Raw genomic sequence first — 25,957 nt, 5'->3', positions numbered from 1 at the left:
GACCATGGTGAGGCAGGCTGTCCCCCTGCAGCTAGCAGAGGTCCACAGGGGTGCAGAGATCCACCTGCAGTCTCTGGAGGAGCCCCACACGAGAGCAGGTGGATGCCTGAAAGAAGGTTGTGATTTTGTGACTCTGTGGGAAGCCCACACTGGAGCAGGCTCCTGGCATGACCTGTGGCCCCGTGGAGCCCATCCTACCAGGTTTCTTGGCAGGACTTGTGACCTCACAGGAAACCCATGTTGGAGCAGCCTTTTCTTGGAGAACTGTAAGCCATAGAAGAGGACCCACGCTGGAGCAGTTTGTGAAGAACTGCAGCCCACGGAAAGAACTCATGCTGAAGAAATTCGTGGAAGACTGTCTTCTGTGTGAGGGACTCCAGTCTAGGCCAGGGGAAGGACTCCTCTTCCTGAGGAGGAAGAGGTGGCAGAAACAGCATGTGATGAACTGACTGTAACACCCATTCCTGTCTCGCTGCTAGCTGTGGCGAAGGAGGTAGAGAATCAGGAACAAAGTTATGTCTGGGAAGCAGGGATGGGTAGGGGGGAAGGTATTTTTAAGATCTGTCATGCTTTTTCATTATCTTACTCTGATTTTGACTGGTAATAAGTTCAATTAATTTCCTCAAGTACCATGATAGCAATAGGTGAGTGATCTTCCCCTGCCCGTATATTAACTCATGAGACTTTCATTATATTTTCTCTCCCCTGTCCTGTTGAGGAGGGGAGTGATAGAAAGGCTTTGGTGGACCCTTGGCAGCCAGACATGTTAAACCATCACAGGAATCCACCCAGTCCTTCGCCCCCATGTTTCCTAGGGACAGAGCACTCATTCGTGGCAATCAAGATTTTGGCTGCACCTCAAGCAGGACTTTTGGCAAGGCCTTGGCACCAACACAATTCATACTCCAAGTTCTGTTTTAGCCCCACATGTGTACCATATTCCTCTTCCCTCAGCAGGACTTCTGTCCCGCATGCATTAGGTAACTGCTGGGTACATTTTCTACACTTCAATGTCATTTCCAGTGAGCATTTTACCCTCACAAAATCCAGTGGCCAAGAAGCTGTGCTGCTCCTGCCCGAGGCAGTTGTCCCACACCACCGCACTCAGCTTGCCTGGTCCCCTCACAGTTACAAGGAGCTGGCGGCCTGTGAGCCCCCAGGCTGACCCCTCTATCTGGGGAAGGCCCTGGACTGCAGCACCCTGCTTTGTTCTCTTTCTCTGCCCTCACCCCTGAGGAAGGATGCTCCTTCAGCCAGGAACCACTTCAGAAAGGCTGTGGCACACTTTCCCTGCCCTCTGCTGGGGTCCGTCAGCAAGTCACCGCTGGTGGGACAGTGACCATGCGAGGTCAGTGACTGCCCCTTGGCAGCTCTCTTGCCCCCAACCCCGTTGGGGCGGTGCTTGGGTTGTTCGGTGGCTGAAGGCCAATGCAAGCATGGCACAGGGTGGCAGGAGGTGGGGGATACACTTTGGAGCCTTGGAAGGCACTGCCCAAGAGCTGCTGCAGCTGCTTCAGCTGTGAACTTCCTGCCCTGGGGCCCGCTCCCTCAGGGAACCTCCGATGGACAGACTGTTCAGATATGAGAGATTTTGCACTGAATAAGAGAATGTTTCATGGCAATACATGTAGCAAGGAACTCTTGGATCTGAGGGGATTTTTCCTTTTCAGTTTCATTTTTTATTTGCTGAATTCTCTTCCAGAAAATCATCATTGCTATGTACAGCAACTGCATGCATCCATATTTACATAATTTTCTATCATATTCTTGCAAAATTGCTATTCAGTTATGATAAATATATGCAATCTTTATCATATCTGGCACTGATATTTAAAAACCTCACACTGCAGTGGAAACAAAGATGGATTGCACCAGCTAGGCAGTACTACTTTCATGTGCCAAATTAATGTCTTTCCTCAAGGGATCTTCAGCTCCAGCACTGTCCTTCTTGGACCTTTGCATTGCCACTATACAGGGTAGTAGTTAGTGATACAAGCTTCCCAGTCTCTTCAACTATGAACTTTAAAAAAAACCAACCAAGTCTAAACAGCAAGCTGCAAATTGCAGTAATTTTCACAGCCGAAGGGGTAACGTCCCACACAACAACAAATCCAGATACTTTCATGGCATATGCTCCCATCGCAGCAGAATTGCAGAGAACTCGTACGTACTTCAGCACACTGCGAACAGTGGTGCTCCTCTTCTCTCCTCCATCCTGCCCATGTCCTTCAGCTCCCACTTCTGTCTATCTCACTGTCCCACAGTGACTGCTACAGTGGTGAAGCTCACTCAGTGAGCAGATCCACTGAGGATTTGCTGAAGAGCCAAGGCTGGGTAAAACTAATTTCATTTATTATAAATATTCCTATACTCATAGTGAGTCAAATACTGACTCAGTAAAAATTCTGGCTGAATTAAGTCAGATTCTGCTTTTTAAAGATAATAATTTCTAACTAATTTCTGAAACTATATATATGCATAGTTGAGCTGGTAAATCCATTCCTAAGGAATCTTTGCTAGCAGTAGCTAAACACAAAGAAATGCTTCGTATTTTGTCACCTATAAAGTTCCAACAAAAAGTGTTGGAATAATTGCAGTTTCAGACAGTTAGTTGCCTTTTAAAAAGTGGAGTGTGAATTTCAGCTGGGAAGAGACAACTTTTCACAAAGAGACATTCATCAGATTATCAGCTTTGTTGGATTCCAGCACCCAAATCCTGTGCCAAACAAAGAGAAGAAACTCTTGAGCAAAGCTTCACACTCTGTTGAAAAGAGCACTGGGTGAAGATTTACAAGACCAAGCACCTCAGCCCTGCTCTGTCAGCAGTCCTGGGCCCGTTTCTTCATTTCTCGGTTTGCATTCCTTGTCGTGCTTTGCTCAAAATGCCATCTCTTTGGGTTAGTTTTGTCACAATGTGACCAGTCTGCAATATTAGTACAGTGGAGACCTACACTTCAGTAGGATTTCCAGGTAGAAGTAATTAACAGAAACAATGTGAATGTAAGAATGAGTCTAGACATAATCTAATTCATCTACTTGTTAGTTTGGGTGTATTTCAGTGTTGTAGGACAGATGAGATGCAATTTTTCCTTACAAAATGAGGAGGGTTCCTCTGTAAACTTCACTTTCCTTATAATTCCAAGAGAATGTACTTTAGAAGAGCATTAAGAGAAGTGAATAAGGTTTTAGTTTTACACAGGATGGTATTATTCTTTATCTTAATTCATTTCCTGAAAGGAGCTGTAAAGCACTGGAGCTCCCTTAGAGGTGCAGAGAAGGTCAGATGACTTGCTATCACATGCACAGTGACATTGGTTTGGGTTGCTTGGTGAGAGGAGTCCTTTCACTAATACTGTTGTTCAAATTGTATTATATAGTAAAAGATGATCCATTGTCAGTCAGAATTTCACTAGTCTGTCTTGAATGATAAGTATCAGAGTTTGTCCTTGAACTACGTTTATTGTCTTTCTTGTACCTCTTGCACCATAGGTCCTTCATTAGCTTCACAAAGTAACTTCTGAACTTCACTCCAATAAATGCATAGAGCACAGGGTTTACACAACAGTGTAAAAATGCTATGGCTTCAGTGGTGTACTTTGCATAAGCCATTATCTTGTCACTGTCACAAGATTTGTCGATCTTGCCCATGTTGACAGCTGTCATGAGAAGAACAATGTTATAAGGTACCTGGCAAACTAGGAAAACAGCTACAATTAATACAATCACACGGATTGCTTTGTTTCTTTTGGAATTCTGAGCTTGCTGTAGGGATTTGACAATGAAGGCGTAGCAAAAAATCATGAATATGAAAGGTATAAAAAATCCAAATGCAACTTGTAGCCACAGCAGCAGTGATTTCAGCATTGTGCTTTCAGACATTCCATCAAATCTGTGATCACAAATCTCTTTGGTTTCATTGGAGAAGCTGTAACTTTCACTGTACAGAAAAGAGGGACTAGAGATTAAAATTGAAGATATCCACACAGCCAAACAAATGAGTTTACTATATGCGAGAGTCCTTGCCCTGAGTTTAAAAGACTTTGTTGCCTGTACGATAGCAATGTACCGGTCCACGCTGATAAAGGCCAAAAGCAGCATGCCACAGCTGAAGTTGATTGCATAGATGCCTCTAGTCATTTTGCAAATGAAATCACCAAAAATCCATTCGTCAGCAGCATAATTCACTGCCCACAGTGGAAGAGTAAGAACAAACAATATGTCTGCTATGGCCATGTTGAAGAGGTACACGTCTGTCATGGACTTGGTTCTTTCATACAAAGCAAAGGTCATCACTACAAAGATGTTACCAAAGAGGCCGATGATACAGATCAGTGAATATGCAACTGGAAGAAATGCTTTTGTGAAGTTCCTGACTTCCAGCTTAGAACAAGGTGGCATGATTAGAGAAGCATAGTCTGAATAATAGGGGTAGTCTGTGGAACGAGGGTCTGTCTGTAAAAAAGAACACTGGTTAACACACAGATGTTAATCTCTAGTGCCTGTATAGTAGCAACATGGTAGATAGCTGACCACACATTCCAATTACAAATTCATTTAACAGTACAGACAAGACTTGTAAGAACTATCTAGGAAATTTCATAAAATCATACTTAAACTACAAACATGGAAAGAATCCTTTTGGATGGCCCAAAAGTCTCCATATTTAAATACATTATGAAGAAAGGACTAGTCTGCTGTCACAGAAGACTCTACAGTGTGAAAGTCTGAGTTTGAATTAGGTGTCTAGTCTTCCTTTACCATTAGAGAAGGCAAACATGCCTTTCTAGCGTGTTATGCATTTCATACTAATGTAGCTTGACTAAATCAAGCCCAAAAATGATTACTTCTCTCTACTCAGCTAGACAGGCAACCTATGATGGCTAGCCTGAGACCACAAACACCAAACCTGTAGTGCAAATCCAATAAACAGTGTGCTTTAACAGTAAACTCTGCTGTCAAAAACATCTCATCAGATTATCATTCCTGAAATTATGGTGTTTGGATCTGCAGCCTCAAAGAACTGCATTTTCAATTCCAAGCATCAATAGATGAGAGCCACTGTGAAGATATCATTGGTTAACTCTTCCTCAAGGCATGAAGAACTCACCAACTATCTGCCAATGTGGTGGAATGTGTGGCCATCGCTTTATTGATGTACTAATATAGTTTATCAATTAGGTACTTACAAAATTCATTTTGGCAGTACACTTCTCAGAAAAATATGTTCAGAAGGACTTCAAAATACTTTCCCAAGTATTTCTGAAAAGAAAATAAAGCAGGTTGGATGAGGAAACCAGCACAAGAAGTGTGAACAAGTAGAAAAACAAAATTGGAAATAAGACTTCTCAAAACAGAATCTCATCACTGGAGCATGGCAACAAATCACAAATCTCTACAAAATGAGCAGTTGTAGAAAGTGAATGGTTTTTATCAGTGTCATTAAGAGCACAGTCTTACGTATTGAATGTTTATTCATAGGCTAATAAGTGATATATGAGAATATGTGACTCTCACTTCACATTGAATTTGCACCACAAAAAATTAGAATAAATTAAATTTTACTTTGAGAACTTCTGTATGACAATGGCAATCTGTGTATTGAGGGAAATATGGAAAAAATAAACAGCACTCCGTTATACTTCATAACAGTATTGCGGCACTTAACCTTTTATTTCCACTCTGACACTTTATCAGTGTGTCTTAGCACTTTCAACATCACATTATTTGTCCTTTTTTGTTACACTAGTGAGGAAATTGAAGATCAATTAGAATAATAGCCTCTTATAGTGTAAAGGACAGTACACAACATATGAACAGACTGAGCACTGGTGTTTTGTTTTTGTTGAGTGCGCAGATGTATAGTGCAGTGTTCAGTGTGCAGTTCAGACAGAACCCTATGAAAACAATTTGTTTTATTTATCATTGTGATACCTAACTGTTTTATAAATGGTGCTTACTTAATTTGCACAGCACCCTGCGGTGAAGAAGTATCACCACCTTTATTTACAAGGGAGAACCTGACTCATTAGAGTTAAGCATCCACTTGAGATGCTCAGTTTGAGACACGTATCCCCCTCCACATCACTTCTAAGAGCACTTAAAATGATGAAGGACTTCAGCTACATAAAGGATTAAATGCCTTGACTGTTTGCATCCAGGACAGACTTCTGCAAATCAGATCACAGAGTCTAAGGTCACAGAAAAATAAAATGGGGAAGAGGCCATTGGTGGCCACATGTGGAAAGCTGGGCTTGTTCCACCTCACACAGGACCCCATGGGCAGGAGACTTAATCCCTCAGCATTCCTTGCATGAATTCACTCCTTCCCTTCTTTCCATTAGCTGGTCTCTGAGAACTGCATCTATCAGCAAGGCAGTAATTTCAGGGGCTGGATGACACAAGGTCCCATATTTGTTAAGGCTATGAACAGCAGTTTTGTCTAGAGTTTGTCTGCTTTTTGCTAGTCATGCTACTAATTGGGAAGAGCCCATGGGTCAGCTTTAAGTCTACAAAAACAAAACCTTCTTGTTTGGGAATTACCTAATGGTGAAAACGAAAGAGAGAGGGAGAGAAATTGCAAAAGTGGGGCAGATGAAGTCCAGATAGAAGAGGGAAATTGGGGTGGGGAAAGGACAGAATACTCTCCAAAAACATAATGAGGATGACTCACGTGGGGATGCTGGCTCATGACAGAGGGCTGCAGTTGGGTAAGGACCTGAACTATACGAAGTTGCTAAGGTATCGCAGCTTATCTGGATTTCCTGTCCTTTAAACAAATATTTAACCATCTCTCCAGCTTCCTCTGCTGGCTTTTCAAAACTGATTTTTAGAAGCTGCAGGAATATGGCAGCCTGAAAGTGCTTGAATACCTTCTGAAGCAAATTTCAAAAAACTTAATGGTGTCTCTCAGAAGTGCAGAGATGTATAAGGCAAGCAGGCAAGTTATGCAATTAACCTGAGGCTGTGGTCCCCTAGCCCATCTTTGGACAATTTTAGTCACTGTCTGCTGCTTTACACTTTCTGATCTCATCCAGCCAGACACTCATGACCTTGCTTGGTGTTTCTTTTACCCTTTGCATTTGGCTGCAGCTACAGTAACTCTTCAGTTGGACAGAATTAAAGGGGCACCTGTCTAGGTTATTATTTTAGAAACTGTTATTTTATGGTTGTAAGAAAAATACCATTCTAGGTGTCTGCCATTCACGTCTGTTTAAGACCTACATGGTTAAAATATACAAAGAGAGTCTGACAGCATGTCTTCTCTATAAACAAGAAGATATAATTCCACTTAGACCAAGCCACTCTGGAACATGAACATAACATACAGAAGGAAGATGAGTGGGTGAAGGTATTTGGAAGAAAGGGAGCACAGGTGTTTCCTACAGCCTGCAAGGAGGGCTAAGAAGGGACATCTTTCCAGATTATCACTGAGAAAAGGCTCTTTAGCTCACAGAAGAGCTCAGGAGAGATCATATGGGGAACAACAACTACTCATCACAGGAGAGATGCATATTCTCCCTGATCCTACAGGAATTCAGAAGGCACCACCAGCCACACACTTATTCACAAAATTACTTCCACTGGCCAGCAGAACCTTCCTGAGCATGGTTAGTATGAGAGTTGCAGCGAAGGACTCAAACTGAAGTCAGAATTGCAGAGATCAGGTTTAGACCTGATTTAAATCTCTTGAGCTGACTTCCTTCTCTGAATTTGAAATGGCATTCACTGAAGTTATTAAAAACATGCACTGGCTGCTGAGGAAGCTGAATCAGAATTCTTATAAACACAATTTCCTTTTTGATTTAAATCTTTCTAGCAGTGTTTCAGTAGGCACCTTTATAATCTGCATATTTACATCTTTATTTAGCATTAATGTATTAGGTAAATTTAAAAATAAATTTCCATATATATATATGTAAGGTGGTGTGTGCTAGCATTGGTTATGTACTACATATGGGCACATGTCTGTGCATGTGTATTCAAAAACACTTATGTTCTGAATATTAAATATATAAGCCTTGAATTTTTGAGCTTAGTGTTTTTCCACTTTACCCACATCATCACATTTCTTTTCACTATGAAAGCAGTGGGTGAGTACTCAAAAGTAAGACTAAACCACAATCTTAAGAAAAAACATACTATTTGAATTATACAAACAAAAGACAATGCATAAAGACAGACCTGAGGGGAAAGACAGAATTCTTGGAAGAAAAACACTCAGTCATCAAGTAATTTTAAGAATAGTCCATCCTTATAAGTACAATCCCACTTACATGTTCAGTTTAATACATTTGCCACAGATATACATGGATTATAGATTACCTGTTTTATTTTAGTACTTACCCAATTTGAAAATCATCTGAAGGCTGGGGGAAAGAGGATGTGTGATTCTTTTAAGGTCTATTTTGGCTGCCTCAAGCACATTTGCCACCAGCCTCAACAGGAGTACACTCTAATTTAGAAAACAAGAAATAACAGCATTAGTTAAAGGCACAGAGTTAAATTGAAATAACCACCACTTCCTCCTCACAAGCAACAGAAATCATCTGGTTTTTTAAGTAAAGGAAAATGTTTCTGTGCTGAAAACATGCAAGCTGGAGGCAAATATTTTATTAATTTACTTATTAGTCTACCTGTGTAATGATATTATTTTTAAAATAATCAAGCTAGAATTAGAATCATAAAAAGCAAGGTGTTAATTGCCATTGTTCTCAGAATGCATCCTAAATGATTACCTGGTTTTGCAAGGGTGCATTTAATGTCACACAGATGAGTAGTTTCAACATCAGTCATTTAAATCAAAAAGACTGCTTAGAGTAAAACTGTGAAATGAGACAAGTAATAATTACCAAATTGATTAGTAACTGTTTTAGAAGAAAAAAAATAGTAATCCGTTATATGTCAAGGTGCACATAACCCAAATGTTTGTCCTGATCTGCTAACAACAAAATGTGTAAATGCAGGTAAATAAGTAAAATGTGGTTGTATTTGCCTGTTTGGCACAAACATTTGCTGTTCATGTTCATGCTGCTCAGGTCTGTTGCTAAAGTTAGTTGGAACTAGACATGAAAATATTTCCTTTCATGATTTCTGAATTTTAAAACCTAGAAACTTTATTTTCTAGGCCTTGGTTCTGAATATAACTTAAGATGTTTGCATTAGCAGGAAGGGGGAAAAAACCAAAAAAAAATGTAAACCCCCCCTCTCTGAACTCCTGATTTATTTTAGAAATTGTGTTTGTCATCTCATTAGAGACACCATATGTCATAAATACAGACAGTCTTGTAAGAGTCTAAGACATTATTAAATTAATAGAACACTGGACATAAAGAAACACAGGATGATAGATGTTCTGCTCACTCATCTTTTTTTCTAAACTGAGCATATCACAGTAGCAGTGGCTCCCTAGCAATTTAAGATTGGTGCTTCTTTCCACTGACTACACCTAGTGAATGAAACAAAAACACTGTCTGGTGTAAAAAGAAGAACTGGTACATTTAAAGCACCCTGCTGTAATAGTTCACAATCTTCTAAGAAGACACATGTCATTTTCTCAACGGCTTATCTTCATAGGATTCAAGACTTCGTCTATAACCAAATCCATTTGCATGGAAGAACACAGAGATCCCTGAAATGAGCCTTGTTTTACCTAAATATGCATGCATATGTGGTGCACTCATGTTTTGATTGTTACTGCTGAACAGCAATCTTCACTGTTTGATGCATACAAAGCAAGAAAGTGTGAAATCTATCAATCACTCAAATAACTTCAAATAGGGTCACTGTAAGATTAAGTTGGCCTCCTTATTGCTGTTTGGACTAAACCACTCCTTGTCCTCACAGATCTGGAGCAGGTTATGATTAAATGCATAACATAGTTAAGTGCTTGAAAATGGTTTTATTTCAATAAAAGTCCAGTAACATGGAGGAAAGAAGATGTGTGAGTTTCAGTGGAAAGACGAGGAGGTGAAGACAGAAGTCCTTGGGAATCTTTCAAGACATCCTTAATCACAATAGTGAAGTACTTTTCACTCTATTATTTTTTATTTTATAATTCATAAAAATTTCCATCATTAAAACTTCACAGGTTTTCAGGCCATGCTTTGAACCTTTGCTAAAAGGGGCTTTGACTTTTCTTTTGACTACATTTTTGTGCTGTTTTGCTGACTTGTCATTTGCATGTCAAATTGTAGTAACGGAAATCATCTAACTAACTTGAGATGAGCCTTGTAAGGTATTTTCTGGACTTTCTTAGAAAGCAAACACAAGCTTCATTTTGAAATCTCCTGTCCCTCAAGTGCTGCAAGGCACATTTACTCTTGATAAACTGAGGTGCACATACTCTCTGTAGTAACACAGCTTTATATAACAGCCTCAATCCTGTTTACAGAGAACTCTCTTTCTGTAAACACTGTCTGAAGAAAACCACTGATTCCTGTTCACAGTCCCTGACAGTTCGAAACAAGGGCTCAAACCCTGTTAAAAACAGCAAATTCAGAGTAGGAACACATTCCATTGGTAATGGAATTTGCTGATATGTCATTGTGGGATATTTCACTGAAGCATTTCTAGTGCTTCTTTCTCATAACTTTGGGAGTGAAGAAGTGGATGGACCTGTGTCTTGCAAAGCAAACTTCATTACACAAAGGCAAACCTAACACATGGCAGTCATGTAACCAGCAGATAATGAGTAACTGAAGTAGAAAATCCCTCTCCACTACAAAAACATCTGTGACTTCAAATCACCAAGTCCATCATGATTGTCATGCATATTCGGACAAGCACTTCTAGTAACAGCTTCCAATATATTTCTCAGACAACAACTTACCTTTGGAATACCAAGATTAGCCTGTGAAGAAACTGTATATTTTCAACATAGTTTCATGGAATGAGAGTCATCAAAATATAGATCAGATTTTTAATGGCTAATTAAAAGATAAATCAGAGTTTTAGCTGATCCTTTAAAAAAAACGATTGCTCACCTTGTTCTATAATCAGGTGCTTTCTAATTTAAATGATTCTTGTGCTTTTAGTTTGTAATATATCCAATATCCAGCATAAATAACAGTCTTTCAGAAGGTGAAGAATTCACCATTCAGTGAATTCCAAAGTTAACACACGGTAACTAGTCCAACTTACCTTTTCAATAGTTTCTTTCAGTCAGTCAGCCTTCTTTACAGATGCTTTGTGCTTCACCTTCACGCTGTGGCAAGTGGAAAGAGTTTGTTCTTTTTCACACAACTAATTAATAATCTGCATGTGAGATACTTTTGTTTCATAGGTTAGAGCTCTGAAAGGAAATCTTCTCTCGCTTAACTAATATGGTCACTGTGGTTTCTCAAATCTCACCACATGTTAGTCTTCTGCCACCATTAATTAAGGAAGAAAATATTTAAAAATAAAGAAAACAAAGCTATTGTCTGAGTTGTTCCAGAATCCACATGTTTTCTCTGGAATGACCAGTATGCTGCCTTTTTTAATTCTAAAAGAGAGGCAGCATGCAGCCCTATGCTCTTTCATCCTTCTTTCATGTTCCTTCAGTTAAATTTTGATCAGTCTAATCTAATTCAAAAATCTAGCCATCAGCTGAGGTTCTAGTGTCTTCATCATTCTTCTGGACTATAAAATGTAAATGATATATTTACATTCAAGCTGTTCATGTTACCTATTTAATTTTTTCATCATGACCATCCTACATTGTTAATATATTTTTCCAGTAATTCTATCAAAATTTCCCTCTTTTGTTTGCATCTGGCTTTTCACTCCTTGTAATTTTTGCTGGTTTTGGTATTTCTGTCTTTAGTTTTTAGTTCTCCCTATTTCTTCCTCTTTCTTTGTTCAACTTTTCTAGATTTCTCTTATTCCTATCTCTTGTTGTCTTTGTAATTTCTCTTCAGCCTTACATTTTGTAGTACACTCACTTCCTTCCCCTTTGATCATTTTTGTTCCTGTTTTCAACCTCATTCCCATCTGCTTCCATTATCCCCTTGTCAGATGCAGCCCTCCTCTCACATTACAAGCCGTCAGTGTCTGATATCCATCCCACACCAACTGGCATCCATCAATGGTTTTACCACTTGATCACCTCTGTCAAACCAGTCAGGGAAGACAGAGCCCTCCTAAAGGTCTTCTACGGGGTTTTTTTTTTCCATAGGAGCAAGTAGGGCTCAGGGGTTAAATGGGTGGCAGCTGTAAACAGAGCACTTGGGAAGGAGAGGGCCTGCACAGTCACTGCTTAGGTGTTGCCTCTAGCCCGAGGCATGATTGTAAGGCATCACTATCCATCACTTCTTCCACCAGTGCACTAGATATTTTTCTTGAAAATGAAGTGAGATTGAAAAGAAACCTGATGGGAAACAGTCTTCTGGTCATGGTAAAGATTCAGATGTGACTTCTTGTCAGACTAAACATGGAATTTCTGAAGGAGGAGCACAGTCATACTCAGAGCACTCCTCTGTTTCACTGCAGCATCACTTCTTAGAACCAGCTGATCTCATAGCAGGCCTGAGTTCCAGAAAGAAGCATGAGGAGCAGTAAGTGTATCCTCCTGTTGATAATCACTGACTTCAGAGAAGCTGGTTAAACAGATTTTATTATATTGGAGAAAGTGTTGATAAACCAAAGTTGTAAATAAAAAATTATCAGATTTTGGATGGAAATTTTTATAGCAAAAATGCTAGTTTATAAAATGCACCAAGACACACAGCTAAGTTATTATATGCTTGTTTATGTTTTTATTCTCTTTTGTAGTCTCAGCTTATCAGTCAGGCTAGGTCTTAGCTTTGGATAGAGAAAGTAGGCAGTCAGTAATGTCATTCCATGGTCTAAGATCTCACAGAAATTTAGACAGAAAAAGGAATAGAAATCATAGGGAACGACGACTCCCATGAGACGTAAGACCAGCCTTCTCCAATTGACACACTTCAATTTTTCATTAAGATGTTTCTGGGGTAGCTAAAGGTATTCTGAAGAAAAAAATCTGGTTTATTGAAATTATGGGGTTTTTACTTTAAGAAATGAACTTTTTCTAGATTATGCTGTATTTGGTCTGTTGCTTACTATTCCCTTTTGACTGATTATCTTAAAAAGGTTTAAGAACCATTTCTGGTGAAAGCTTCTCCCCAGGTTATGCCAGAAGTAATGAACTCTTACAGTGATGAACAGAGTAATATGATCCTTTTACTGCCAAGGGCCAATTGAGTGAAGATGCCAGGCACTTGTAATCTCACTTATCTACCTTCTCAACCCACAAGAAACTGTTTTATAGACCAGAAAATATATGTTTGTTCCTGAAATCCCAAGAAAGAATGTGTAACACAAGTCACAGTCCCTTATTTAAGGGCTTAAGGTCATATTCTTGCTAAAGTGGATCTGATTTTCTTTTTGATTAAGTATATCACCTCAAAGAAGACAAAATACTGCAAAATATTTCCAAATAACTGCTGCTTTCTAAAGTCAATGGTCTACTGCAAGAATGTTCTGCTGAATTTTCTGCCAGTGTTTGAACAATTTACATTAGACAGCAGAAGACAAGTGAATTTCCATGTCAGAAGTTGCACACACAAGACAAAGATAAAAGCAGAGTTAAGTATGCAATTGCTGACATAATTTCTATGGTTTTGATCCTGTAGTCACACCATACCCATTGTGGTAATGTTTTTGTATTGCTTGACTCAGTCACTCACTCTCTGTTCCATGTCTCATTGAAATAACTACCAAAGTAGTTTCTCAGAGCCTGTCATCACTCTGTACGCCCAAGCATTTACATTTTAACCTGAATGTGTTGAATTCAGTGACCTGATTTCTTTTTAGGCTTGTACTTTCTTCATATGACTGATTTTTACAAGAGACCCACACCATGGAATGCCCCAATCCCATCTCTGCAGCAGTGGGTTTCATGGCCTGAGTACGAGTTAAAGATAGTTTAAAAGTTGTTTATATACCTAATGGTGCAATTGGATGTGCAGTGTGGAAGTTTTAAGGCATCTGTGATCCCAGCTCCCATCTAAAACCACAGATGATGAAATGGAAGAATGAAATTTGAACTTGTGTCTGCACAATATGCAGTCCCTATGTTGGCTGGATACAGATCAGAGAGGATTTCTTTTCTCCTGTGTGGACCAAGTTACAGCGCGTGCCTTTCAGCACATGAACTTTGCTAACAGCAAAGACAAACTGGAGGTGTTGGCTGGCCACTTCAGTGAGACGATGGCTCTCTCATTTTACATCTATACCATAGTGCAGGCTGTAACCACTAACCACACCAATGAGCTGAGGCTACCCAGAGAGCACCTGCCACAAGAGATTGCTCTGCAAGGAGGAAAATCTCCTTCCAGGTCTTCTGGACAGGAGGAATTACTGCTCTTATACAGTCACCACTGAGATACCACTTGTTCAGGCTGGTGTAGGAAGAAAGTTGTGTCCTACTGATACATCATCTCTATGGTCAGATATTAATGAGTGAGGTAATCAATCACGTTTAAATAATTTTGCTTTTAATAAGTTTTAAATGTTTCAGGCACTTAACTTCCACAGCAGAAGAGTTGCACTGTGATTGATTCCTTCAGAGCGTTGATCTCAACCATTAGTTTCTGTGTGGATTAGGAGAGAAAGGAAATGCACAGTGCTGTGTTGTGCCAAGCAGATGACAGGGAAAGTAGTTGCCAACACAGGATCCTCTGCTGTGCACAGCTAACACATCTGTCTGGATTCATATTGCAGCAGATAGGTAACCTTTCACTTCCCTTCTAAGAGTGGGCAGCTGCTGTTATCATTTGATCTCTAGGTCTTTATGCATGCAGTCACTGGTGGTTAGGGCTTTGATAACATTGATTTTTCCACTGTGATTTCAGAGGTGGTTAAAAAAAAAAGAGTAAAAAAAAAAAAAGTAAAAAAAGAAACCAAAGAAGTAACAGGAGGCACATTACTGAATGTTTCCTCACAGGAGCAACAAATTGGCAACTGCAGTTGATTAATTTTGTGCTACACAGAGAATGCAAGCAGGTGCTTACATCCATTCCTGAGGGAGGATGGGTTTGTTTCCATAAGTATCATCTAGCCTGCACAAAGACAGGAACTTGCTAATGCTGTGGGGCAGGTATATTAGAGACTCAAGCAGCACAGCTAAATCTACTGAAATTATATGATAGGGCAACAGCCTGGAGAGTGAAGAACGGTAGATGGTTAGCCCAGTTACCCAGGTATAACTGTCCTGGTGACACCGGGAGCACAGAGGGACAGGCCAGTTATGTAGGCATTCTGGCACTGATTTGAACTTCAGCACTGGGTGGTGGGTTGACCCTGGCTGGATGCCAGGTGTCCACAAAAGCTGTTCTATCACTCCCCTCCTCTAATGGACAGGGCAGTGAAAATATAATGAAAGGCTCATGAGTTGGGGCAGGGAGAGATCACTCACTGGTTGCTTAACGTGGGCATCTGTAGAGGTGTTATATTCTCTCATATATTCTTATTCTTCTCTGCTTTATCTGTCATTGCTCTTGTGAAGGTTTTTCTCTCCCCTTCTTAACTATGTTATCCCAGAGGCTCTGCCACCATCACTGATAGACTTGGCCTTGACCAGCAGTGCATCAGTCTTGGAGCTTCTGGCATTGGGCCTGTCAGTCACTGGGGAAGCTGTAGCATCTCCAACCCACCTCTACCAAAACGTTGTCACATAAACCAAATATAATTTGGAAAACCAGAAACTTATTTATGGCTCTCAGCCTTATCAAGGAAACTCCTTCATCTGCAGCAAGACTTTTTTAACAGGTCTCTCTCTCAGTGTATGTTCCTTACCCAGTGCAAAGCTATGCCAGATAGTTCAGGTGGCAGATGCAGTAGAGCCCCCAAAGGATCTATTCATCTTGCTCCAAGTTAGACTATTTTTGGTGCCTGCCTGGGCGCCTTGCTCATCTCTTCATGGCATTGTCCCTGCTTGCTGCAGGGGGATTGGACAACATGACATTTGAAGGCTCCTTCCAAACTAAACTATTCCATGATTCTATAATTACATGGTTGTGTTGAGTGGCACAAACACGTTCTTTACTGAGGGGGAAAGGCATATGTGTCTCTGAGGACACACTTGAGAAAGCTGGCAACTGATAGCTACCCATGGTCCTTTCTCCCCAGGATGTTTTGGTTGCCTCCACTGCTGAGATTTTGAAAAGTGAACTAGTATTAACCACGTCCTGCTTCACTGCATCTTCCTCCCACTTTCTTGGCTAGGCTTGTAAATTTGCTTGACAGGCAGCTAAATTTGCGCTGCTCTGTCTCTCATCCCCGGTGGGCTCTCACTACACTGATGCTTTAGTGCCTATTCCAGGAATCACCACCTAAATGCTGACTGGGACACCCTCAGCAGGATCTGCTGCTGCACTTTGTGGTCTCACACAAAGTCTTGGTTGTATCTGCTTCGTCCTACAAAGATGACCATCTGACAGATAGCCCTCAAAGTATTCTTTCTGTCCATGTTCAACTGACCTCACCAGTCTGTGTTTGGAGTCAGGATCACAACTCAGCTGGTAATATTTGGGACAGCAGTCTTGTTCTTTCATTACTTCACAGAAACAATGTTCCTTTCGTGATTTCCAAGCTCAGTTTCTCCCAAAACACTTCTGACTATTGCTACCTGAAATGCTGAAGTGGGACCTGGCCCAGCTAGTCATTTCGTTCTACCTGAAGACACTTGTAGGGGCAGAGGTGTTTCTCCTCTGCATCTTTTGTCCATTTGTCTCAAGCATATTTGCTCCCTGTTCAATCCAGAGTGCCAGGACTAAGTGTCATGACTCTCAAGGCCCACACCACAAGAACCATTTACCAGATGACCTTAGTATCAAATATACAAAACCAGAATTCAAAAGGGTAACTGGCTTCTCAAAGCAGTGTTGGTCACATGAGATTTGTGTAATCTTTTCCTTGATTTCTCAACATTAGTGTGCAGGCACAGGGTCAACACGCCCACAGCTAACCACTGCACAGCATTTAACACTGCAGCACTGACTCTTCAACCCCTCCTGAACCAGGGAAGGCCTCACAATGGTGAGGTATTTAGACCTGTGCCTGCTTCTAAATGTGTGGATAATCTCAAAGGTATTTTTCAGTCTGGTTTTAAGGGACAGTTTGGCCAACATGTCAGCTGCCACAGACACCTTTTCCTCCTGGGCTCTGGCAGCTGCCTTTCTCTCCTGGTGACTGTCTTAGCTTGGCAAAAGCCAACAAGAAGAGCCCAAGCTTGATCCTAAATTTGGTTGGGTCTATCTTAACTCCCCTCCCTGTGCTTGTGGAACAAGTGTTCTTCTTGGTGAGACTTTTCACTCCCATCTGCAACCGAGGGAAGGTCTCACCCACACGGGCGAAGTTTGTCCACACTAACCCACAGTGACATGTGAAGCCTGGAAAGGATCCCCTAATTCCACACTGATTGTGGAGGGAAAGTGATGTCTTCCTGGCAGGACATGATGTATCATGTGTGCCAGTCATGCCTGGGTCACCCTGCTGTAGCTTGCACAGAGCAGCCCATCCTTCAGGAATGCCCTTCAGCCTGTCCAACAGAAAGAGAATTCTGTTATGCTGACATCAAGACTGGCATTCACTGCCAAGCCAGGTCTCTGAGGATATCTTCATCACCCAGCTCCACAGTGGGGTGTGTTCCTCAAGTCCAAGTTCACACAGCAACCTGCTGTCAGCCAGGGTGTGTCAAAGGGGTTGTTTTCCTTTTTCCATTTTGACATATGCGGGTGTTACATGATGCAAATTTTACTTACTGTCTTTTGTGAGGATGGAGGGAAAATCTCCTTCCCTGTCATCAGGGTTTCAGCCTACATGGCTGGAAAAGAGAAAGATGTCATGCCACTTCCCACAGCAAATGTAGACAGCAGGACCAGAGGTGTTTGTTCTATTTCAGATGCTGCCAGACCTGTCTGACCAACCTGATCCACACCACCTCTGGCTTTAGGCTGGCTTGTACCCTTGTCAAAGGATCTTTGCTGTTAATACTTCAGTGGGGCTAAAACAGACAAGCAGCTTTTACTAATATGGGATTTTTGCTGCATTTTCCCCAGGGATTTTATGTGATGAGCACCATGCCTCAGCTGTGATAAAGAAAGGGATGGACCTACCTGTGGAGCTCAGACAGAAGGTTCCTGGACATCCTTGAGTGATGATTTTGTGGACTCTTAAAGAATTTAATACAAACAAACACCACAAAAGAGCTTGCACTGTGATGCCTCACTTAATTGTATTACTGAAGAGAAACTACAAAAGGAGCTACACTGTAATTACTAGATTCATGTCCTTTGCTGCTCAGATGCTATTGCCTGACAACCATGAGCTACACCTCAGAATTCTGAAGTTACCTTGGCCCTACAGAGGTGGAACCAATGGCAGGATTAATGACTCAAAACCCAAATTCTTGTTAAGGTATGGAGTTGCAACAGTAATTTGTAATTTTCTCATTATCTGAACCAACTGCAAAGTTCCAGTACTCAGGTAGACTTTTCTCAGCGCAAGAGGCTGGTAAGAGTGCAAAAGGGTGAGAGAGAGGCCATGCCAGCAGCTGGAGAGAAGCTCTTGAGCACATAATGAAGCTCTTAAATGTAGTCACTTTGCCTGGCTGAGTGAAATGGAAGGTGAATGTGAGACTGGTCCAGCGTGAGACAAAACGTGTGTGGGATGAGTCAGTATTTTGCAGTTCTCCCTGAAGGCTTTTTTATGACTTAGAAGTAACTTTTCTTTACACTAGTTTTCCTTTTCCATCACTGCTGAGTGCAAAGACTGTAAAAGGCAAGACAGAACATTAAACTGAAAGATTTTTAGAAGCAACAGGAGATTTGTGGTTAAAATTTATTTTGAGCGTCTGCTGAGGAAGATGCTTTCTTACTGAAGGTAGCACAAGGTTTTATTCTTAAAAGCTCCCCTCTGATTATAAGTTAATTAAAAATTTGTTGTTTGAATAAAGAAGAAAGAAACTGCTAGAGTTCAATTTGCTATAATCCATGAACTAAGTGTGGGTTTTTTGGAGAGGGCTTAAGAGAACTTTTAATGAAGGTAAAATGCTATTAACTGGAAATTTTCCAATTAATATTTGGAACATACTAGAATAATTGGAAAATACTGGACTTGTGTCTCTTAATAGTCATATATACAGACCTTTCTGACTGCTTACAACTTTATCTTGTTGTATCTGAGGTGATAACATCCTACTCTAAAAGTCTTTCATCTTCTCTCTTTCTGCACTCCTGCAAGGCCCAGGGTGGTTTTCAGTCTGTGTTAGAGTACAGCAGCATCCAGCTCACAGTGAGCCTTTGAAGCTGCTGTTGACAGCAGCTTCTTCATGGGCCAGTTGCCAGCCTGCTCTCTCAAGAAGGAACTCTTCTGTCCCTATACCAGTGCTCTTAACCTCAGACTAGAGTTTGAAGCACAGCCCCTAGGACACTTAAGCACATTTCTGCCTCACAGCCCCTCCCTAAAGTTCAACCTCTCAGTCTGCCTGGTTCCAGCATCTCTTCCCACTACACAAAAGCTTTAATAGTGCAAGTGCAGACTTCCATTGTTGAACTCTTCAGAAACTATAGTGTTCCTAACGATAAAACCAAATCTGCTTGATTTGAAGGCAATCAAAGGGATTTCTTCCAGGTCCCTGGAAGATCAGCAAATATATTAGTGAGGCCTCCCACCCACATGCAGAAGTATGTTGAACTGTCTTTACTCCCATTGAGGGCCTGTTGTCTCTTTCTCCCCTCCAACTTGCTCTAATGGCTCAGATCAAAACCAGAGTGGGTTTTGTTTCCTTCTGAGCAATAGCGTTGCCATGTCCTCAGACCCCAATCAGTCGTGGGATTTTTAAAATAAGCATCTTGTGGTTACCTGTGCTGTGCTTAGAGTGGCAGAGTTCCCAGTTTGAGCGGCTTCAGGACTAATGAAAGCAGAGGGATTTTCTGAGATCAGAGGTTTCTACCTTTTCACAAACCATCAAACTAATGGGACGGGAGAATAGCCCAACTTCTTGCTAACATCACTGTGCAAATCTGGGAGCAAGGAATGTTCTGCACCACACAGCTGGAGTGTGCTTCATCATGCTCCAGTAGGACTTCAGTACTGGTCCAACGCTGCCACACCACTTACGGTTCCGACCCCAAATATACAGCAGAGGATCCTCCACTGTCCTTCATCCCCCTCCTTTCTGTGCCTGAGACTAAATCTAATTTGTGCTTGTGTAGTTCTACCTATATGTGCAGTTTTCTGCAGGTAGAGGCTGTAAGAGACATCAGTGTCCCTGCACTTATTCACTTCAGTAGGGTTAACATAACTATTAAATTCCACTCCCCAGTGCAACCTTGTGCACAGAGGAGACACTGCCCCTTCCCAGACAAATGGTCAGTGGGGACCATCCTCCCAGCACCTTGCACTGGTGGGCAATACCTGTGGCAAAGTGACAAAATTTCTGTTTTCCCCAAAGTCTTGGCAAATTCTACACCCCATGAGACTCTTCTGCACTGCCACATATTGAGATGAAGCCTTAAATTCTATTAAATATCATATTTACTAAAAATAAAGCACACAGTTCACTAACAATCATTCCAAGTAACTGTGTGCCCCAGACTGGTAGCAAACAACAGACTGCTGTGCTTTTAGATTAAACCATCAGGTTCAGAAAAAAAACAGGAGAGGAAAAGGGCAGCCACTCTCAAGAAAGAAGTCTGCCCTTAGCTATGTGATTAGCTTGTCACAGCTCGACTTCTGCTCTCCTATATTGTTGGAATCAAGCAGGGAGAAAACAAGCTGCAAGCAATTACATTTGCTTGATTTGAATGATGTCTTTTATCTTGCTGCCTGTTGAAAGTTTGTTTCAATTCCCTTCCCTAACCCCTCAAGGGTGAGAGGATCAAGTAAGCATAAAATGATTCATTAGCAGAATTTGACTCTACCATACAGAAAAAAAGAGCAGGTAATCTGTGAAAAAAACCATTAGTGACTAGAAAATGTATAGATGCTATTTATTGTAAAAGACCACACAACTGGACAGTGTTCAGCTTGCTTCCCATGATGAACAGATTTTTTTATTATACAACAGCACGAGTCAGGATGCATTCATTTTTTTAAAATTCTAAATACATTGAGATATGAGCAAATGAAAAAGAAAAAGGCTGTTCTGCAAGATTTCCTGTTCCGTGATGCATAGGCAATTGGCCTATATTTGTGACCCCATTTTTATTTCAGATCTGTAGCTGTGCTGCACAGACTCGATCCTTTGATTTGAAGTCTGGAGGAGTGGGAATGGCCAATGCTGGCTACAGACTCAGTCTTGAATGAGGTGCCCGGCTGGCTAACCCGCATGCCTTCTAGCTTCCACATGGCTCTAAGCCTGAACCAGACCTTGCACGCTGCTCTTCAGCAAAGGAAGACATAGAGAGAGACGAACAGCCTCCTCCCCCAGGCACCTCTGTGAATCGCGCTCAAGCCGGAGCGGCTCGGCAGAGCCAGAGCCGCAGGCGGAGTGGGGCTGGGGCGGTGAACGCGCTGTGCTGCAGGAACCTCTGCGGCTCTGCTCCCACCATCAGCACGGGGGAGGGGAGCCACTGCCCCTAAAAATCACGCGTTTCACAGGATCTTTACATGGCTTGTACAGCTGCAGCGTTACGAGGTGTTTCTGTGGCACAAGAAACAGTGGGGCAGAGCTGTGAAATCATGTAGTCTATGTGAGCTGCTATGGCCAATCGCTTAATCTTTTCTCAACAAACATTTTCTAGCTCATTCCCTACAACACCAGCCAAAACTAAGGTCCACCTTCTGAATTTTTGTTTACAAATGGGATTATGACTTCCTGGTTCAAAACCAGAGTGCTCCCCACGGTTAATCTCTAACGTGATGCAGTTATTTCTTCAGAATTTTATATTTTTTAATGCAAATTAATCCTTGCATCAGCTTCTCCCTGCTCTAAACTGCCCAGCTTGGTATCTGCTTCACTATCAAGAACCCATCCACATGCCCCAGGGAAGGGAGCACAGTCCCAGTCATCCCTTGTCAGTGCCAAGGGAGTTTCCTGCACCAAGCCACAGCTCTTGTGCGGCTGCCAGCACTCTTATTGTGTCAATCAATTTTACATAACTTGCTCTCTGCTACCACCCATTGCCTGCTCAGCTTCATTGTTCTTTGGGCTAGTTTCAATTCATGCGTATGTGCTTGATTTAATTTTCTTTGTATAAACTGGATTGACTTGGGTTCTTTCAGAGTAGTACTTGGCACTGATTTCTGCATGTATTTTTGCACTTCTTTTGGTTCCTTTGCATTTTTCCACAGTTTATCTTAATACATTTTGATATTTAATGCAAAAGCATGCATGCAAGGAATCCGTGCAGAAGAGCTCCTATGCATTAACATCACACTAGCATATCCTAATTTCGCTTCCCAGGCTAGATAAGACCTATAGTCCCAATGCATTAATTTCTTTGACTGGCACTTCCAACTCCTTCAAATTAAGTACCATCAAATTAGCACACATTTATTGAAACCAGAAACTCATGAAAGCATTCATTAATTTTAATTTCTCTTTCATGGAAGAAGACCACGAGAATTCGTCCTCTTTTTCTCTGAGATCATCAGCACCTCCCCACATCTGTGACTGCACCTTAAAGGGACCTGCACTGCCAAAACATTCTCAAAATTCAAACCTTCTTGTACTGTTAACAGTTTCTGTTCAGGTCCCCAAGTTCAAAATTCACTAGGGCTTAATTGACTTAGTCTACTGAGTGAGTGTAACTGACAAACACAGGTTTGCAGTGCTACACTTAACAATAGCTGGTGTATGTGTGTGTTGCTTTTTAATGACAGGGTCTATTACTCAAATCTACATATTATTCCTTAAGAATTATTTTAAATTTCATATTTCTCCCATGAATACATGTTAAATTATGAAGTTTAAGTGTACATAATTCTCACCTCCAGGATTCCTTTAGTCTAGTAAAGTAAACCCAGAATTTACATTTTGTAGTTTCATCTTGGCTTGCTTGGAATGCTTTGAGCTACTTATACTTCAATTTTATCAGTTTCCTTTAAAGGAACAGAGCACAGATCTCTTACTTTGCAGTTCAAAGGAGATGAAGAAAACATCAGTCAAGATGCCAGCCACTTAACACCATAAATGTGCTTTTCTTATAAAGGTTGCCAGAATAATTTTGTAAAACCCAAGCTCTGTCAAACGTTTCTAGGTAGCCAAATATCACACTGACTTCAAGGAAATGGTTGCTTCTAGATTTTGCCTAAATTCATTCCTAATTTATCCACAGGCCAGTATTACTTAGACAGTTTTAAGCATTTTATTCATGTTTAGAAAGAACTGGAAAGAATTTTCAGAGAGAGCAGTGCTGTAGGCGGTAGGCACAGCCAGACACACTACTGAGCATCAGCCTCTTTGCCCACAGCTGCCCCCCTTTCCCTCTGCCCGTGCTTATTCTTCCAAACCACAATCCCCTCCTTTCTCCCCTTTTGGTTCTGGCTCTAAATATACCAGAACAGGATTTATCCATCTCGCAAATAGTCTTCTCCAACATCCCACCATCAGCCCATGTGTCTGTAGGTCACTCAGCCCATGAGGTGACCCAAGGCCTTGCCTGGGGGCACCTCTCCCAATATGGCCCAGGAAAGAGACAGAGCAAGGGGTTTCAGCTTCAAGAGCTCCAGTTCAGTATTGGGCTCCCCCTTGCCTTGCTCCTCTGTGCTTGTAAGAGTTGATACTTAATCCCATAACCCAACATTCACCAATGTAAAAAGCAGGTGGGCTGCACCATCACGTCTCCTCACACAGAAACATTTCCCAGCCATGTTTCAGCTCCTGGGCGGGCAGCACTCCCCGAGCAGGAGGCTTGTTGCCACTGCAGGTTCTGAGGGGCTTGCTGATCTGGCTGGGTGCAGCGTGCTGAGCCTCACAGCCCCACACCTCAGGAGAGGAGCTGCTGGATCACAGCAGCCCCAGCAGTGGCAGCTGTACCTACACAAGTCACCTTGTTCCTCTGGCCTGTTTTCCATTTGTGAAGCTGAACTTTTAATCACATAACACAAACTACCAGAATTACATGTCTGAAACATAATGGGAACATCAGTTTAGAAGCAAGTCTGCCACAATCCCCTAAGCCAAAAATGCACGTGGAAACACGGCTGTGGCATGTGCCAGCCTTTTCTCAATTATCTCCCCTTGCAGCACGCCCTGAAGGACAACTGTCAGCCAAAACAGATCATGCCGTGAGCACAAGGTGGAAACTTTTCCATTTCAGAGAAAAAAGAGGTGAAGCAGTTTCTTGTTGTGAAAGTGCATGTGATACTTTTAGAGGGGAACACTGCAAATGACCTGATTTTACTACCTTGTATCTGTTGTGGTTTCCCCATAGCACAGAGCAATTGAAACAAAACACTTAAAGCTGTTCAGAAACTGAAAAACAACTTTTAGAAACCTTACGCCCTGTTTTGAAACTTAGATCCAAGTGTAAGGATCAGCTGCAGGTATTCACACAGCACATATTATTCAAGTATGTTCCAAGTTCACGTTTCCTAATAGATTTCTTCAAGGACGTAAGAGTTAAATCTTTTCAGTAATGTTAAATTACTGTATTTGCAAACGTTGGCCTTTCTCCATGGGACAGTATGAACATAAACACCTGCATTAATAAACTGTAGCAAAACTATTTCTACCTGCAAACAAGGTACTTTGCATGCACAGAGGTAGTCACATGGAGTCTGTCTATCCCCATAATACCTAGTTGTCCATAGAGAGGTCTGTTTCAGCAGAATCACAGAATAATCTAAATTGAAAGGGCTTGGCAGAGGTCCAGACCGCTACTCAAAGCGGACCTAACTTCAAACCTACATCCACTAGCTCCAAATCTGTCCATTTGAGTTTCAAAAATTTCCAGTGATGGAGACTTCACAATCTCTCTGGGTGTCTTCTCTAAGTCCTGAACCATTTTCATGGTGATTCTTTAGATTTTATTTCATGTATGCAACTGGAATTTCTCTCACTGCAGTTTGTTGTCCTTTTACTGGGCACCTCTAGGAAGAGTATGAGCTTCTTTTCCATGTGGTGCACTGTAAGCATGGAAGTTCAGTTTAGCCACCCACCTTCACATTCTCTTCTACAGGCAGAACAGTGCCAGCTCTTCATAGATCACATACCCCAGTTCCACCACCATCCTCCAAGCCTTTCTACTGGGCTCGATTTTGTTGGCAGCTCTTGTACTGGGGGAGCCAAGCTGAGCACAACACTCCAGGTAATGGTCTCACAAGGAAGGGGACGGAAGGGAAACAACCATTTCCCTCAGCCTGCACACTGACCCACACTTCCAGGCTTTCACTCTTCACAGCTGCCCCCAGGCCCTTTCAGCAAAGTTGCTTTTTATCCAGCCTGTCTGTCCACAATTTGGCTACAGAGATGCTTTGGGAGATTTTGGTATCTAGCCTGTAGAGGATTTAGCTTCAGTATGAATCAGATCACTTACAAATCTACAAAAACTGCACCTCCTGCAATTCAATTCAATTTCTCTTAGCTCTGCCTTACAAGGAAAACATCAAACCAAAGGACTTGCAAAGAGATACATCTGGCACCACAAAGTTCTGCAGTCATCTTGACAAGATTTAATTCCTGCTCACTACACAACACTAAAACTAGAAGTTTGTTAGCTTTTTATCTACAAATATTCATGGATGCATTTTTTTTTCCCAAAGAGATGGCTGGTCTTTGTCAATAGTATTTAATCAGTGAAAATTACTATACTAAAAAGAAAACAAAGTAGTAAACCCCATCTTTACCATCATCACCTAATCAAGTGCTTCAGTTGTCTCAAGAGCTAGGTGTAGTGTCTATATATTGTCAAAACTGTCTAAAGCTGATAGTAATTTTATTATATCTGGGGAAAGCATCACTTACAAGGCAATATGAGATGTGCTGTGGTTTCCCACTTAAAAAAAGGTG

General features: G+C 41.5%; 1 protein-coding gene across 1 annotated transcript; it reads right to left on the bottom strand.

Moving 5' to 3' along the window:
• Window positions 1-1,675: 1,675 nt before the first annotated feature.
• On the bottom strand, window positions 1,676-11,293 carry CCR6 (C-C motif chemokine receptor 6). The gene is made up of 4 exons (XM_042025114.1): window positions 11,140-11,293; window positions 8,344-8,452; window positions 5,187-5,259; window positions 1,676-4,452 (listed from the first exon to the last, which is right to left on the bottom strand). Exons 3-4 carry the CDS (start codon window positions 5,193-5,195, stop codon window positions 3,370-3,372), a joined length of 1,092 nt encoding a protein of 363 aa, XP_041881048.1. The 5' UTR covers window positions 5,196-5,259; window positions 8,344-8,452; window positions 11,140-11,293; the 3' UTR covers window positions 1,676-3,369.
• Window positions 11,294-25,957: the final 14,664 nt, after the last annotated feature.

Source organism: Corvus kubaryi, unplaced genomic scaffold (assembly GCF_017639235.1).
Source record: "Corvus kubaryi isolate FWS band 111438036 unplaced genomic scaffold, C.kubaryi_AGA036_p1.0 37266, whole genome shotgun sequence".
NCBI classification, from domain to species: Eukaryota; Metazoa; Chordata; class Aves; order Passeriformes; family Corvidae; genus Corvus; species Corvus kubaryi.
This window is presented reverse-complemented; position numbering and strand designations above follow the sequence as displayed.